The sequence below is a fragment of the Barbatula barbatula genome (assembly GCF_947034865.1).
Source record: "Barbatula barbatula genome assembly, chromosome: 22".
NCBI lineage: Eukaryota > Metazoa > Chordata > Actinopteri > Cypriniformes > Nemacheilidae > Barbatula > Barbatula barbatula.
In genome coordinates, this window is record NC_136785.1 from 7,380,419 (window position 1) to 7,395,295 (window position 14,877).

At 39.2% G+C, this 14,877-nt stretch overlaps 4 protein-coding genes across 6 annotated transcripts; 1 reads left to right on the forward strand and 3 right to left on the reverse strand.

Annotated features, from left to right (window-relative positions):
- Positions 1–3,475: 3,475 nt before the first annotated feature.
- LOC306911692 (growth arrest and DNA damage-inducible protein GADD45 gamma) lies at positions 3,476–4,311 on the reverse strand (the record flags this gene model as incomplete). Its single annotated transcript, XM_079487232.1, is given in 6 exon segments — positions 3,476–3,589; positions 3,696–3,891; positions 4,001–4,111; positions 4,113–4,168; positions 4,172–4,263; positions 4,266–4,311. Coding segments are annotated over 6 exon segments (615 nt in total).
- A 2,532-nt stretch (positions 4,312–6,843) lies between these two features.
- gadd45gb.1 (growth arrest and DNA-damage-inducible, gamma b, tandem duplicate 1) lies at positions 6,844–8,259 on the forward strand. The gene is made up of 3 exons (XM_079486758.1): positions 6,844–7,056; positions 7,165–7,372; positions 7,480–8,259. The coding sequence occupies exons 1-3, from the start codon at positions 6,914–6,916 to the stop codon at positions 7,591–7,593; spliced, it is 465 nt and encodes a 154-aa protein (XP_079342884.1). The 5' UTR covers positions 6,844–6,913; the 3' UTR covers positions 7,594–8,259.
- A 572-nt stretch (positions 8,260–8,831) lies between these two features.
- Positions 8,832–11,843, reverse strand: nim1kb (NIM1 serine/threonine protein kinase). Of its 3 annotated transcripts, XM_079485762.1 has the most exons (5): positions 11,251–11,843; positions 10,673–10,963; positions 10,268–10,536; positions 9,772–10,170; positions 8,844–9,687 (listed from the first exon to the last, which is right to left on the reverse strand). In XM_079485762.1, the coding sequence occupies exons 2-5, from the start codon at positions 10,944–10,946 to the stop codon at positions 9,415–9,417; spliced, it is 1,215 nt and encodes a 404-aa protein (XP_079341888.1). In that variant the 5' UTR covers positions 10,947–10,963; positions 11,251–11,843; the 3' UTR covers positions 8,844–9,414. The 3 variants fall into 3 exon arrangements, with proteins under 3 accessions (XP_079341886.1, XP_079341887.1, XP_079341888.1); XM_079485760.1 differs by having other exon boundaries at positions 8,832–10,170; positions 11,251–11,833; XM_079485761.1 differs by lacking the exon at positions 11,251–11,843 and having other exon boundaries at positions 8,832–10,170; positions 10,673–11,055.
- A 620-nt stretch (positions 11,844–12,463) lies between these two features.
- On the reverse strand, positions 12,464–14,854 carry ccdc152 (coiled-coil domain containing 152). The gene is made up of 8 exons (XM_079486995.1): positions 14,577–14,854; positions 14,350–14,455; positions 14,085–14,153; positions 13,936–14,000; positions 13,752–13,854; positions 13,143–13,270; positions 12,927–13,022; positions 12,464–12,817 (listed from the first exon to the last, which is right to left on the reverse strand). Exons 1-8 carry the CDS (start codon positions 14,637–14,639, stop codon positions 12,692–12,694), a joined length of 756 nt encoding a protein of 251 aa, XP_079343121.1. The 5' UTR covers positions 14,640–14,854; the 3' UTR covers positions 12,464–12,691.
- Between the last annotated feature and the right edge of the window lie 23 nt (positions 14,855–14,877).

A 14,877-nucleotide genomic window follows, 5' to 3' on the forward strand; every position in this document is an offset into this window, starting at 1 on the left:
GCAGGAGACCTGACCCTCTGACCCTGTTCATAAGGACAGCTGGCGCACATAATGAGTGATTACCATACACTGCAGACTGGAGCCTCTCTTACTACTAAACTATAATCTGCAGGCCTGCCTTCCAGTCTGCCAGGCAAAGCACGACCAATTAACAAGTCTCATAATTAGCAACAAAAAATAAAAATGCAAAAAAGAATGTTTTAAAAAGACAGTTTAGCTAATCTTTGTTTTTGGTACTCCTTTATTAATCGTTGTCTTTTAAATGTGCATCGCACGCAAATTAACATGAAGTAATTTATATATGAAAGAAGCAGACTGTAGTATCTACAAACACATCAAAACAGCGCAGCGTGTTGATTTTGTTGACATCACAAGCGAAATATTCCTCCGTTTGCTCGTTCCCTCTTCGTTTTGTAACAGCCCAAGGCTGGTTCTTGATAAGGTGTTTGTTTGTTGGGGCAACAGAAATACCAACGCCGTAACCTCGGCAACAGGAGACCCCTTCCCAATTCACCCTTCACCACCATCTGCTGCTGTTCCTGAGGCATCTATGGTTTGCTGCATTTGGAAGGGGGATGAGGCCGGGCTGAAAAGGCCACTCTGAGCCATGCGATAGGGTGAATGGAGGCAACAGAGATAATGTAATATTATAATAAGGCAGTTAAAGTCCCTCGCAGACCGAGGCAGCTGTAGGGGAGTGTGCACTTCTACGTCAAGATGCGTCTGAGAAGCAGGCCTGCTCTTATATCAATCCCGGACTTGACAGCAGACCTCATCTCTGGGCCCTCCTTTCGTTCTCCAAAGTGATCCACCGGTGGAACATGGTGGGGCTTTGTGAGGGCCACTCGGCAGTGGGGGTGGGTGGCAGTTATCCCAAGAGAGTGGTTGCATTGGGACTGGCTTGTGCCAGGCACAGGGCCGCCCTGTTTCTCTTTCTTTTCTCCCCCTGCTAGGCACCCACACTCCAGCTCATTATGCACGAGAGCAGATGGAGCAGGTTTTTGTGGGTAGGTTTTAGGGCTTGGCTTTATTTGTATTCTGCAGGCTCTGGCTGTCTGAAGGAGCACAATGGCGCTCGCCTGCATGCTGACGTATTGTTCTGCAGGGGCTTATTTAATTGCTTCTTTTCCCTTATGGTAGTAAAGAACAAAGCTGGAAATTCAGAGGTAATGTTGCAGAGGTAATTTGACTGCATTTGCTTGTAAGGTCATACGGTGGTTCTGAATGTGGAAATAAAGTTGGAAAAAGTTTGCAGGGATTAAAGTCTAAAAAGTATTTTAGATATCGAGTCTAAAAGTTGATACAGTAGTTACAGTAATATCAACTTTTGCAAGCATGCATTTTTTTATAAGGATGGATGCAGTGTATGCATAAATGTAAAAAAGGCGATCAGTTAAAAGGTTTAAAAGATGCACATTGCCTTTACATACAGTTTAATGTTGATGAAAAAAATGTGGCATCAACTCAATTTGGTCGTAGTTGACACAAGTTGAATATGAATTTGTGTTAATAGAATGCTGAATTATTATCTTTCCTTCACCACATGACCAGAAGTGTTTGATGGGGGAGTGTGAAAAGGTGACCAGATGGTACTTTCTCAGCCAATCAGAAGCTGTTGCAAGAAAAGAGACCATCTTCACAAATATTAGCAGGAGAAAGTTCAGCTAATGTTAGTGATTCAGCTCATTTATGAAACTATTTGTTTATATGACGTTTAATTTGTTTAATTTATTTGAGTTGAAAATGCATATATTTCTTTGTTTTTATAGGTTTCCAGAGGCCAATGAGACTATTATGAATAGCCAGTCCTTAATAAAATATGTTCTACATTGTAAATTTTATAGAAATGAGGTAAAGATTTCCCTTATACTTTAACCCTTTAACTTTCGTGCAAGTTAGATTTTCTCAAGAACAGTTGGCAAAAAAGTTTATGTTGTTAATATATACATTGTATTACGTTTAAACCGAAAACGACTTTAATTTAGTGTCCAAACAATATATGTATTTTAGATACAAATTTTGGTTGTTTAGGCACTACATTGTTTTTATGGTTGTCCAGCAGGATTGTACTTAAAGAGTATAACTACAGTTAACAGCTTTGGGACTGACAAATCATCTCATTTTATGTAGCTAAAATTATCTTTATTGCATTCCCAAAGCCGAATTCAACATGTTTTGATGTGTCTAAATGCATATTTGGTGAAGCAAGTGCATTACAAACCCTATTGGTTGGACCTTCTGATGGCTACATTTATGTTTTAAATCAAATTAAAAAAATATTGTTATTTCACAATTTTATACAGGTGACAGAAACTTAACCAATCAACAGGTATGGTTTAACATCATTGAAGTCTTATTAAAGTACTTCTTTGATTATTGCCATATAATGATTTGCTGAATGAAATCGTAAGCCTATGTCAAAGATTACATGCCTTAGTCTCACAAACCAGTTAAAAAGGCAAATGCCATTTAAGAAATTAACAACATGGGTAACTTTCAGTTTTTAGATTACTGTAAGACGTGCTGAAGACACAGTTAAGATACTCTCAGTTTTTGGTCTATATCATATGTGTAAATATTGAGAAAAAATGGTCCAAAGCTATCACTTTTTTAGATAGTGTACTATGCTTAGGCTCAGTTCAACAATTGTTAGTAAAGATGACAATTTTTAAGTTTAAAACATTGTTTTGAGAAGTTTGTATTTCTAGTAGTATAAGAATCAATTGGCATGCACAGGAAAATAATTGCTTCACAAACAAGTTTAATTGATCTTTTATTTTCTGATACACAATATTGAAACAGTAAGACAAAGTTTTCATCTTTTGATCCGTTTTTCGTTTTTCTACAATAAATTAGCAAATACTAAAAATTAACAAGAATACTTAGGCCTAGTTGTTTTTTATCACATATTTCTAAAGTGAAACCTTTAGATCTATTTTTAATTTGTCCTCTTTTTTTTGTCATAATAATATTTCTAAAGTGAAACCTTTAGAGAATAAGACAATTCTGGAAAGTGGAAAGCACATTGCTGACAATAAGCTACGTTATATTGTGCAGCAATTACATTTTTTAAAACGTCCGTGATGTTAAAGTTCGTTTTTAAAAACGTTGCTCCGACGCACCGCCGCGTCCTCTGCGTGTCAAACGCATGCGATGTTTGCTCTGTGGAACAGAGGCAAACTCGCTTCTCCTTTCTCTCCAAACCTCATCCGCACAAAGAATGAGGGCCAATGTGTCGCTCTCGTGGCATGCCTGACCTCATTCACATAAAGAATGAGGATCATCTTGGCATGGACGGGACGAGGAACGACGTAGAACCGCGAGAGCCACTCGGGCCTGCCTCGCGCTGCCTGGACCGATTATCCTCCTCAGGAGAATCCAGGGATGTGGAAACATCATCATCCTTGATTCAAAGGATGCGTAGAGTATTCCTCAAGGTTTACAGCATCTCAGAAGAGAAGAGTGAAGTTGCAGATCAACGCTCGGGGAGGGTGATCTCAGGAACCCAGTCGTTATAACTGCGACTTTCTTCGCAGAACAGGTGAAGCTTTTCCAGAGCAGGGTCCTCCCATGATTCCTCAGTTGGGTTCTGGTTTAAAAAAATAAGAAATGGTTAAAACCACGTACTGAAAATAAATGTAAGCTTGATTGTGCATTTATAGTTGATAAACTTTGTAAGCAGCCTGCATGCGTACCGTTATAAGAACGCAATGCGCGTCCTGACCCTTGGCACCAACAAGATTTCTGAGACGTTTCAGGTCGTTCACTCTCACGATGCTGATGTCGTTGTCAAAGCAGTAGGCTTGTATCAGAGTAAAATGGATCTGAAGAGCGACATCACACTCAAAGTCATCAGTAGCCAAAACGCAGAAAGACACGCTGTCAGGGTCCCTGTCAAGACAAAAAGTTAGGTTTGAGGTAAGTTTACATGCACACTACCATAATAAGGATTAATAAATAGATTATGACATTGGTTACATATAGGCAGATATTGACTTACTCGTTCATTATTTGTGCGCACTCATAGACGCCAACAGTGAGGCGACACTCCGCCTTGGCAGACAGCAGGGCTTCGGACAGAGATTTCCCTTCATTAATCATCCTGAATCGAAAAAGTAGCTTGTGGCCGTTTAAGATACAGTAGTTGATCCAAAGGAACGAAAATAGTTCAGAGTGAATATCCAACTGACACGCGACCACTACTTATAGTGGGAGAGAGGCACGCGTACGCACCGCGCGATATGATTGGCTGTTCAGAACAATAAAGAATCGGACGTATCCAGGACGCGTGCCTTTAGACATGCATGACATCTATAGAAATCTAAGGATCAAACTTTGATCCTTTTCACTTCTGTCGTTAATGCATGGGCATACTTTCAATACTTAGGTGACATGCCAAGAAATGTTAGGATGTTATGTGTTTACATATTTTGTGTACATCCTATCATCACAGAAATGTGTTAGTTTTGGTATCCCTGTATATATAAGAGAACAAATACATGCCAGAAATAAAATAAAGGACATTATTAAACATTAAAAATATTGTCAGACTAAGTCAGTTATTTTTAGGGAGTATTTTTGGAAAGATAATGCGAATGTGAATACAGTCTGTCAAAAATGGTGAAACTTTAAGACTTTTGCTGCAGATTCAATGTGCAAAAGATTATTTATTTATTACTGCTGGTTATCAGACACGCGTGGCTAATTTGCATATACAAAGATGACCGGACTTACGGCGCGTGGCATCTGGACCTGTTTCTCTTTTCCTATAGAAACACTCCCCATCTGCTGATGGGGGAAGATAAGGAATCAGATGAGAAGTATTTAACGATAGGGACTTATATCTATTCCTGCAGACCCAAAACTTAGCTTGTGGATTTTTCTTTATTTATTTTATAATTGCCAGAATAATATAATATTCTTAAAATATATTAAACAATGTTTACATTTGTTCTTCATTGCGTGGGTCTATACATATTGTTTAATGATTGTATTGCAACTTTGAAAAAATCTTAAACTGAATAACAACAAGTTGCGTAATTTAAACTGCTTTGACGATTTTGAAAAATCACTGTAAAAAGTAGGCAAAATTTCTTTCTGATAGATGGTAATCTGCAGCTGCTGGAGGGACTAAGTTAAAGCAATTGTTCGATTAGTCTGCTTTGCGCTCGAGCAGGTTCGTCTCGGAACACCTGTCACTCGCGCACCAACTGGGGGTAGGGAAGAGTTGTCCCGGACTGCAGATGTGATACCACAACAATGCATACATGCCCGATGCAAGTTTCTTTGCTGAATGAAATGAGTTATAGAGGTCTTCTTTATATTCCTTTTTGTGCTGTGAAACTACAGCACTAAGACCTGATATCAAGTTTTGTTTGCATTTACATTTTTCTACAGCTGTCATTTTTGCATGCATGAAACGTATAGGCGTGCAATCAAAATATCAAACAAATAACATAACATTCTGCATGTAGTGTTTCGCTGCAGCTTCACTGTCGAACGAAAATCTAAAATCAATGTTTTATGTCCCATTTTGAGACACAATAGCACACAATAGTCATTTAAAGTATGTGGGGCGAGTGGGGGCATCCGAAGTGAGGCCTCTCCATCTGCTGCTGTTCTGCCGGGTAACAATAGGCCTGCATGCTGCATCAATCTTCGTCTGTCTTGACCCTCAAGTAAAAAACAGAAACCTACTTACACTCTCTAATCTAATGTGAAACGTTTTATTTGTAAATATATTTTACGTTATTTTAGGACCCCTTGTAATTGCGCAACTTTGTGTCAACAAAATGACCAAAACAATTCAAGCAAATCATTAATAGTTAAAAGTTAATTTTAAAAGATAAACATGCACATGAAAAGTTGCACATCAAAACACATCACCATAAAAATTATTGTAGGGTGGCCTACATTTGGAAAGCTGCGTCTATTCACGTGGTCCCTGGATGTATCAGGATTGTACCAGATTGGGCAGCGGGGCGTCATGGCACGCGCATCTTATTTGCATTTGTAAAGGCGTCTAATAATAGAAGTTTCTGAAGTCACAATAGGCCCGTTTCAGTGTGTCCACAGATGGCCACACTCCACCTGTCTTTCGCGCTGGGGGCGGGGGGCGCACTCCCTTATCCACATTTGCTTCCCTTTATTGTGAAATTAAAATGTTCAGAAATGAATCCAAAACTTACATTTGAAGTAATTTGATGCTCTCCTAAAGCAATGTAACGGGAGAGTTTTTTTATTTGTCTGAAAAGCAAATAAACAAAAAACAGTTTAAACAAAATTGGTGCAACAGTCTTTCTAACTCGGTCCGGTCAACCACATCTCTCACAACCTTCAAAAACTACTTAAAACAAATCTCTTCTGTGCATACTTGACAGACAAATGAAAATAAAGTAGCCTACACTATAACACTCTCAAATTGGTCTAGGTTTTGTTGAAACTAGTAGGCTACTTTGTATATAGTATGGTTGCTCCTGTATGACATGTCTTTGGATAAAAGCGTCTTCTAAATGACTAAACGTAAATGTAAATCATTTGGAGATTGTTTATAAACATTGACGATTTCTCTGAAAATATAAATGTATAAAAAAACTATTTTCAAGCAATTGAACTAATACTTTTAATTGAATTCCACAAAATATCTCAAATAAGTTCATTTAAATTCCTTAAAAGTTTGAAAAGTGACATTACAGCCCTCATCAATCTGCCACGAGCCGGAGTGTGACAATAACATTAGCATACCAATGCGCCATTCGGGTCAGCCAATCAGAGGACGCCTCTTTCATAGCCACCACGAGCCGAGGAGTATAAATGGAGCAAGAACGCTCTGTTTGAGCATCAATCCTTTCGGATTATCTCCAACTGCAGTTCTACTATCATCCCACTTGTGGATTTATACCTTACCAGCATCATGACTCTTGAGGAAGTTGTCATCCAGGAGCGCATCGAGAGAGCTCAGTGCACTGGAAAAGCGCTCGAGGAAGTTTTGGTTTCTGCCAAAACTAACGAATGCCTTACCATTGGGGTTTACGAGTCTGCCAAAGTTATGAATGTGTAAGTATACCGTCCATTGCTGTTTTCTCATACAACACATTTGATTAAGCCTTCTGATTCATTTAGTAGTTCAAGTATACTTATGTCTTGCTTTTCTTGTGTTTTCAGCGACCCAGATAGCGTGGCTTTCTGCGTCCTGGCGATGGATGAAGAATTCCAGTGGGACATCGCTCTTCAAATCCACTTCACTCTCATCCAAGCCTTCTGTTTCGACAACGACATCAGCATAGTCAGAGTGAACGACATGCAGCGTCTTGTTGAGCTTGTTGGCGACAAGTCAGAACAACTTGAGGATGCTCACTGCGTGCTCATCACGGTATATGTAACCTATCCACAAAGTTTGCTCGCATTAAGCAAACTCTTTTAATGTTTCTACAACGTATTTTGCCGTCGTATTAATTGCGTGTTTTTTATCCACAACAGAACCCAACTGATGGTTCGTGGGAGGACCCTGCTCTAGAAAAGCTTCACCTGTTCTGCGAAGAAAGTCGCAGTTATAACGACTGGGTTCCTGAGATCACCCTCCCCGAGCGTTGATCTGCAACTTTACTCTTCTCTTCTGAGATGCTGTAAACCTTGAGGAATACTCTACGCATCCTTTGAATCAAGGATGATGATGTTTCCACATCCCTGGATTCTCCTGAGGAGGATAATCGGTCCAGGCAGCGCGAGGCAGGCCCGAGTGGCTCTCGCGGTTCTACGTCGTTCCTCGTCCCGTCCATGCCAAGATGATCCTCATTCTTTATGTGAATGAGGTCAGGCATGCCACGAGAGCGACACATTGGCCCTCATTCTTTGTGCGGATGAGGTTTGGAGAGAAAGGAGAAGCGAGTTTGCCTCTGTTCCACAGAGCAAACATCGCATGCGTTTGACACGCAGAGGACGCGGCGGTGCGTCGGAGCAACGTTTTTAAAAACGAACTTTAACATCACGGACGTTTTAAAAAATGTAATTGCTGCACAATATAACGTACCTTATTGTCAGCAATGTGCTTTCCACTTTCCAGAATTGTCTTTTTCTCTAAAGGTTTCACTTTAGAAATATTATTATGACAAAAAAAGAAGAAAAATATAAAACTTGTTATTTTTAAGGGTTTAACTTTAGAAATATTCAATTCAAAACATGAAGAAAATTATTTAAATGTGCTTTTAAAATGTTTTCATTGTAGAAATAATGCAAACAATAAATATGTATTGAAACTCTAACTGTCTGTGTCACGTGTTCACTTTCCTGCTGATGAAAACCCAAAACATTGTATAGCACAACACGCACGCACACAAACACCCCTTAAAGTTTTGATGCTAAAGTACCCCTGAAAGGGGGCAGCACATAGTTTCTGCTGTCATCTGTAGCCATCACTGATCTGCATGTGTATAGCTACAACACAATAGTAGCGCTGTCCCGTTAAATTTGGGGCCCCAGCACAAGGAACTCATTGTTACCTCCTCGGCAGATGTCTGAGCTACGACGCTGCTCCATCTGCCAAGCTGCGCAGATGGGTAGTGAAGCAGTGGCGGGGGTGAGTGTTGGGCTGGCACTCGTATGGCTCCCTGTCAGATGCTGTATTGTTTACACACCGCCTGTAGCTTCTGCACGGATTGCTGCAGCTCTCAGAGTTTAGCGAGAGAGAGAGGGGAGCTCAGTGAATGAAAACAGAGAGGCTGTAAACTGATTATGTGGGCATATTCAATGAAAAGTGTGTAGGCTACATACGCACACACAAAATAAAAAGTAGGGCAATGCGTTGGGCAAAAACACCGATATAAACAAACGCAGGGATTTTGTTTACATTTTAATGCAAATAATAAAAAAACAGCAGACAGACATGGTAAGACTTTGGATAAATGTTATATAGTTAAGCTATACAAAAAGAAGTAAGGCCTAGTTATTAAAATAAGTCAAATATAATAATATTCTTAGAGTGCAATGAAATGTAATGTTGTTTAAACACTGATATGCATGTAAATGAAGTAGGCATGTGTCACAAAAGGGTTGAGGAATAAAATGATATTTCTTAATTTAAGGGAGACTTTACACAATAATAATTGTTATTTATACACCCTGATGTTCAAACCTGTATGACTTTCTTCTGTGGAACACAAAGTATTTAAAAATACATACAATGGAAGTCAACGGGGGCCAGTGTTGTTTGGTAACCAACGTTCTTCAAAATATATTTTTCATGCTTTGCATATTATGCCATATTATTATTATTATAAAATAATTGTTAATTTTGGGTGAACTGTCCCTTTAAATGGTTGAGTAGTTACAATAACACATGTCTAATATTAAATTGTCTGGAAAAGACTACAAGCCATGATCATTTCAATACAATCAAACTTGACAGCGTTGCTCTGTTTAAGAAAGTACACAGAGTTTCGAGGTGTGCCGTAGATTCCTGTAGGCACGTAGACTATCTCTTTTAGGATCTTTGACAACACCGCTGATTGTGGGTGTAGACTCGGCTCCTCTGCTTTTTCTAACTCTGTGCAGCAAAATTCGGTAAACCCCTGTAATAGGACTGCGAATGCTCTTTCCTTGGTTATTATAAATATGTTCCTGAGTGATTCCAAGTTTCTCCAGGATAGCTTTTACCTCCTCTTGGTCTCTGTCTAGCTTCCCCAGGCCAGCCTGCATGAGATGCATGGGGTTGAGTTGGTATAAGGGAGGAATAAGGCAGAATAATTCTACGGGCAACAGCCACTCACAACCCACCATCTGGTCCAGTGCGCAACGTTCAGAGGGGTCAGGCTTCAGGATCCCCCGGATCACCTGCTGACATGGAGCTGATACCCAGGGCGGCAGGACATAGGCTCCCTCTAGCACAGCACGCCTCAATTTTGCCACAGTGTCGGCACGGAAAGGCATGGTGCCAGTCACCATGAAAAACAGCAGGACGCCCATTGCCCACACATCCACAGGTGGTCCAATGTAAGAATCATCTTTGAAAAGCTCAGGAGCAGCGTAAGGAGGAGAACCACAAAATGTGTCTAGGGCTTGGTTGCGATTATTGACCCTTGTGCTGAAGCCGAGGTCAGCCACCTTCACGCAGATTTTGCTGGTATAAAGAACATTTTCAGCCTTCAGATCTCGATGAATGATGTTGTTCTCGTGCTAAAATGAACACAGGCAAGTAAATAATTTTGAGGACATTATATTGCATTAAATGTCATTATTTAGTATTGTCATTATAGAGAGGGTCATGTCTAACCATGTATTTAACTGCTGACAGAATTTGGGCAAACACAATCTTGCTCTCTTGGTCACTGAGTTTTCCAGCAGTGCCGATTCGGGTGTGAAGGTCTCCTTCTCCAGCGAACTCCAGAACCAGGTACAACCGACTTGGCGTCTCCACCACCTCATACAGTTGCAATAAATTTGGGTGATACAAGCTCTCCATGTTGGCTATCTCTCTGGCCAACATCTTCTGAGTCTGCAGGTCAAACCTCCTCTTTTCAAGGATCTTAAGAGCAACCTTGTCTGCAGGGAACGTACACAGAGTAAACACATGATGATGTCACTACTAATTAATCCATTTACTCTCCTATTTCTGACCTACTTTAACAATTATTTCATTTCGATTGAACTAATCTGTTGCAATTGTTAACGTTAATACCTTTGGTAAGGGCGTGGAAGGCCAATTTGACTTTCGAAAAGTTCCCACAGCCTATTTGACCACGAACTTTGTAGAAGCCCACCCGTCTGCCCACGGCCAGTTCCTTTAGGACGTTCTCATTTTTACACATTTCTACAGTTAATTTTTCCAGGGGTGTCAGGTGCTTGGAAGGGTCCACCTCCTCTGTGTCTGAGCCGCATTCTGAGCTGTCTGTCAGGGTGTAGAGGTTGTGCCGCTGCACCTGTGGATACACTTGTGTTGTCCTTGAAGGCATTGTCTTGCCGCTTAAGGCTGAAATTAAAAGAGAAACAATTAAAATAATTTTTATGTATACATATAATGGAAATGCATATGGATAGATATGCAAATGTACGATTTGTTCCTCCTTTAATAACAACTGCAATTTATAAGCTTAATTAAGAAGTAGCCTATGTGTGTATAATAAACTAGAAACTGTCTTCGGACTATGACCAAATCAAGCATTTTTGAATGCACTGAGTGATTTTGTTTGCATATACAACAATAGTCCAGTTAAATAGTGTTAGCAAAGATCTATTATGTAAAGCATCTAATCTTACCGTCAAGCTCCTTTTTCTCCGATCAACCAAGGCATCAGTCTTGTTCCTTTTATAGGATCAATGATTAAAGATTATGTACACATGTTGAGATTTTGGAAAGGTTTGGTTCTAAGAGTCCTGAAATCCAAAGTCAGGGTAAAAATGTTTTGTTCCTCCACAGGTGGATCCAAAACCAATTTTGTTTTGACTTGCAGATATACTAACTGTTGTATTGTTCTATAACTGCATGAATTAAAGCATTTATGTAGTTTCCTTAATCCAGTGTTTTTGTTTTTCCATCAGCCAATTCACGATTGTCTCCATGTAAAATATTCTCCTCAGTATTCACCTATGTCCGTCTATCAGCTTCCACTCAGTCAAAGTGAGGCAGAACACGCTGGTATCATGTTTCCTAATCTATCTGCTTTATTTAGAGCTTCCTTAATCCTCCCCACTGTCAAACGATGGCACTAATTCACAAAAAGCGAAATCCTCAGAAAAAGCAAAGGTAAATAACTGGCAAGCACATCCATCACTGATCCTTTTCAAAGCTCATAGGATGTATCGTTTAGTCAGTGGCAGGGTTTGAGGACCCTAGAGATATGATTGTATGTGAGACTGATCTCTGACTCTACAGTGTAGGATCAGATGTTATGCAACAGCCTTGCTAAATGAGATTAGTACAGTCCCTCTTAAAGGAGTTTGGCAGATAATATGATTATAATTAGTCTGCCAACCTTCAAATGTGCCACTCTTGTGATGGAAAAAAAACATGTGCCTGGTCTTCTATGCATCCGTTTCTGTGCATTTAGTCTTTTTCACACAGAATCAAAAACGTTTAATTAATTAATGAACTTGCATTTAATAATAGATGCAATGAAAGCAATTTAACTATATTTTTTGCAGATGTCTTCACAGCAAAGGGTTAAACACAATAAGAGTGCTCTAAATCCAGTACATAAGCAGCCACTTATTCCATGAGTTTAATTATATGACTAAGCCAGCATTTTCCTCGTATTTGATGTCATGCGTGAGACACTGTGCATTTGTCAGTGTGGGCATATACCTGAAGTAGGCACAGAATAACCAGGTGTTTTTATGAATGAGATTAAAAGCTTTATCTGGAACACGGCAGCAATGCGAGGACCCCAAGTACGAGCACCTAAGCTGTAATCTCTATTCTATGTCACCCGCCGAATCCTCTCCTTCTGAATGACCTCTCCAGTACAGTCTTCACAATTATATGGTTTATTTTCAATGTTTAGCCATAGAACGGCAGCCAAAACACAAAAAGCAAGAATACAGTGAATAACAGCGGAATTAACAATGTTAAAACTTTAAATGTAAGAATATTCCGAAAATATTTGGAAGTAGAAACGTTTAAAGCTTACAACAACAAATGTAAACAGATGGATGATACTGGCCCACAACATGTCACAACTGGCCACTCAAATAAATCCCATTATAGTTTTCTCTTCTTCAGACGAGAGTCAATCAACCCATGTATGCTCTGCTGTTCCAGTTCTCGCACCCTCTGATGCAGGGCCTCAATCTCTTTGTTTTTCTCCTCCTGAATGAACTGGAGCTTCTGAAAACACAATAGCATTCAGACAAACAAGGAATATGAAACAAACACTTTAATAAAAATACGACTCTGCCAATAACAGTATTTTGATAAAGACGAATGTAGGACTTACTCTTTTAAAGATATTCTGTGGGAGAGGGCTGGATGCTTGTCTATGTGGCTGACTCTTTACCGACATGTTCTGGGCTCTTGCAAGCTTAGCACCAAACTACAAAGGAAACAATTTGGATACATTTTAAAGCCATAAAACCCATAGAATGATCAGTATCATGTGTTCCAGGGGAAAAAAACACATCGAAATACAGAAACATAATACAACTGATTTTACCTCCATTTGAAGTTTAATGATTTGACTTTGTTTTTCTTTCTCCTTCTCCCTCATCTGCTTTCTCATCTCTTCCAAAGCACATTCATTTTTCTCCAGAGACACTTTTATTTCAGTATCTTTCACCTCCACTTTTAAAACGACATTTTTTTAAATTCTGTTAAATGTATACCATTTTCAAACAATACTGGCTGCCTCAATTCCATTTATAATATAAAGGGATGGTTCACGCAGAAAAGAAAATTCTGTCATCATTTACTAATACATGTATAAATTACTTTGTTCTGATGAACACACAGAAAGAAAGTTGGAATAATTTTTGTAATTTTCAGTTCCTAGATATCATTGACTACCATGAGAAAAATGAAATGGTGGTAAAAGGTGCCCCAGAACTGTTTATATTCCTAAATTCTTAAAAAATATGTTGCAGTCAACAGAACCAAAAATATATCATATTTTTTCCAACTATGGCAGTAGATGATGTCCCAGATATGAAAATTGCATCCAGTTCCACATATCTTTACCTGTGTTGATTGGAACAAACGTGTATAGAGGTTTGAAACAAGCTGAGGGTGAGTAAGGTTGACAGAACAAGCCTTGGGCTCTGCTCACGTTTTCGTTGCGTTTCTTTAGCAAAGTCGTCTAACTCCCTCTGGTGTTGATGTTTTAAAGCTCTCGTCTCAGCTGTAAGCCTCTGAAGCTCAGCCTTGACTTCCTTCAACCACGAGGGGCGGAATCGAGCACAAGCACGTTAATGTAGCAGTACATTGAATTGAAACACAAGCATGCATCTTACCTCTAGCTGGGCCTCGTTTTCTTTCTTCATCTGAAGAGCTGCATCTTTAAGCCTCTCGTTTTCAACTAGAAATGTTGTCATTATACTAATACACGCGTGATTATATAGCGGATTACAAAGAAATAACAACATTACGATAATTTATGTACCTCTGAGGTCACACTGTTGTTGCACAGTTTTTTGGAGATCTTTGACAGTTTCCAAAAGTACACTTTTCTCTGAATATAAAACGAAAGTACGACAATGAAACACACGATAAATGCACTGTAATATAAAACAAATGATTTGAAGAGATACAAGCCACAAAATGTAAAGAAATGAAATAGATTAGCCTGTTGTCTACATTTCTACAATATACCACTAGAGGTCAACATATTCACATATTTAACGAATCGTTCGTTCAAATGTACTTGCCTTCAAATAACTGTTTCTCCTTGTTCTGTGCGAGTTTTAAAAGTCTTCTAGTCTCATCCAGTTGTATTTCGAGAGTAGTGTTTCCCCCTTTCATCTCAGTGATTTTCTTAAACACACACACATTTACCTCAGATCAAAAGTACACACAAAGCTTTCATAACAACATTAGGCTCAAGGCGTGTTTTTATGCAATCGTATTCTTGTACATTATTATTTAATGGCCTCACATGCTCTAGTTGCATGAATTCTTCAATAATATTATCCAAGTCGATGGCAGTCGTCCTTTTCATGATGACGTCTACTTACGCAACAGCTGACAAAATAAGCAACGTTTAATACCGTCTCTGTACTATTAAATAGTAAATAACGAACTAACCAACGTGTTTCCCTGGTAAATTTAACCTATATTTGTTTTTGTCATAGAAATTAAACAGACCAGCTTCAGCATGCAGGCAAAAGATTTTAAAACAAAGTATCGCGAGAGCGTTTCTAAAGCCCTGCTGTCAGAGCACTCTCGCGGTACTTTGA

Coding starts and splice junctions, on each gene's coding strand:
- gadd45gb.1 (XM_079486758.1), top strand. CDS start 6,914: ATGACTCTTGAGGAAGTTGTCATCCAGGAGCGCATCGAGAGAGCTCAG. Junction 7,057..7,164: donor TCTGCCAAAGTTATGAATGT/GTAAGTATACCG, acceptor TTGTGTTTTCAG/CGACCCAGATAGCGTGGCTT. Junction 7,373..7,479: donor CTCACTGCGTGCTCATCACG/GTATATGTAACC, acceptor TATCCACAACAG/AACCCAACTGATGGTTCGTG.
- nim1kb (XM_079485760.1), bottom strand. CDS start 10,946: ATGCCTTCAAGGACAACACAAGTGTATCCACAGGTGCAGCGGCACAAC. Junction 10,537..10,672: donor CTTCCACGCCCTTACCAAAG/GTATTAACGTTA, acceptor CGTTCCCTGCAG/ACAAGGTTGCTCTTAAGATC. Junction 10,171..10,267: donor TGTCAGCAGTTAAATACATG/GTTAGACATGAC, acceptor TGTTCATTTTAG/CACGAGAACAACATCATTCA.
- ccdc152 (XM_079486995.1), bottom strand. CDS start 14,639: ATGAAAAGGACGACTGCCATCGACTTGGATAATATTATTGAAGAATTC. Junction 13,271..13,751: donor TAAAGAAACGCAACGAAAAC/GTGAGCAGAGCC, acceptor TCGTTTTAAAAG/TGGAGGTGAAAGATACTGAA. Junction 13,023..13,142: donor TCATTAAACTTCAAATGGAG/GTAAAATCAGTT, acceptor TTTCCTTTGTAG/TTTGGTGCTAAGCTTGCAAG.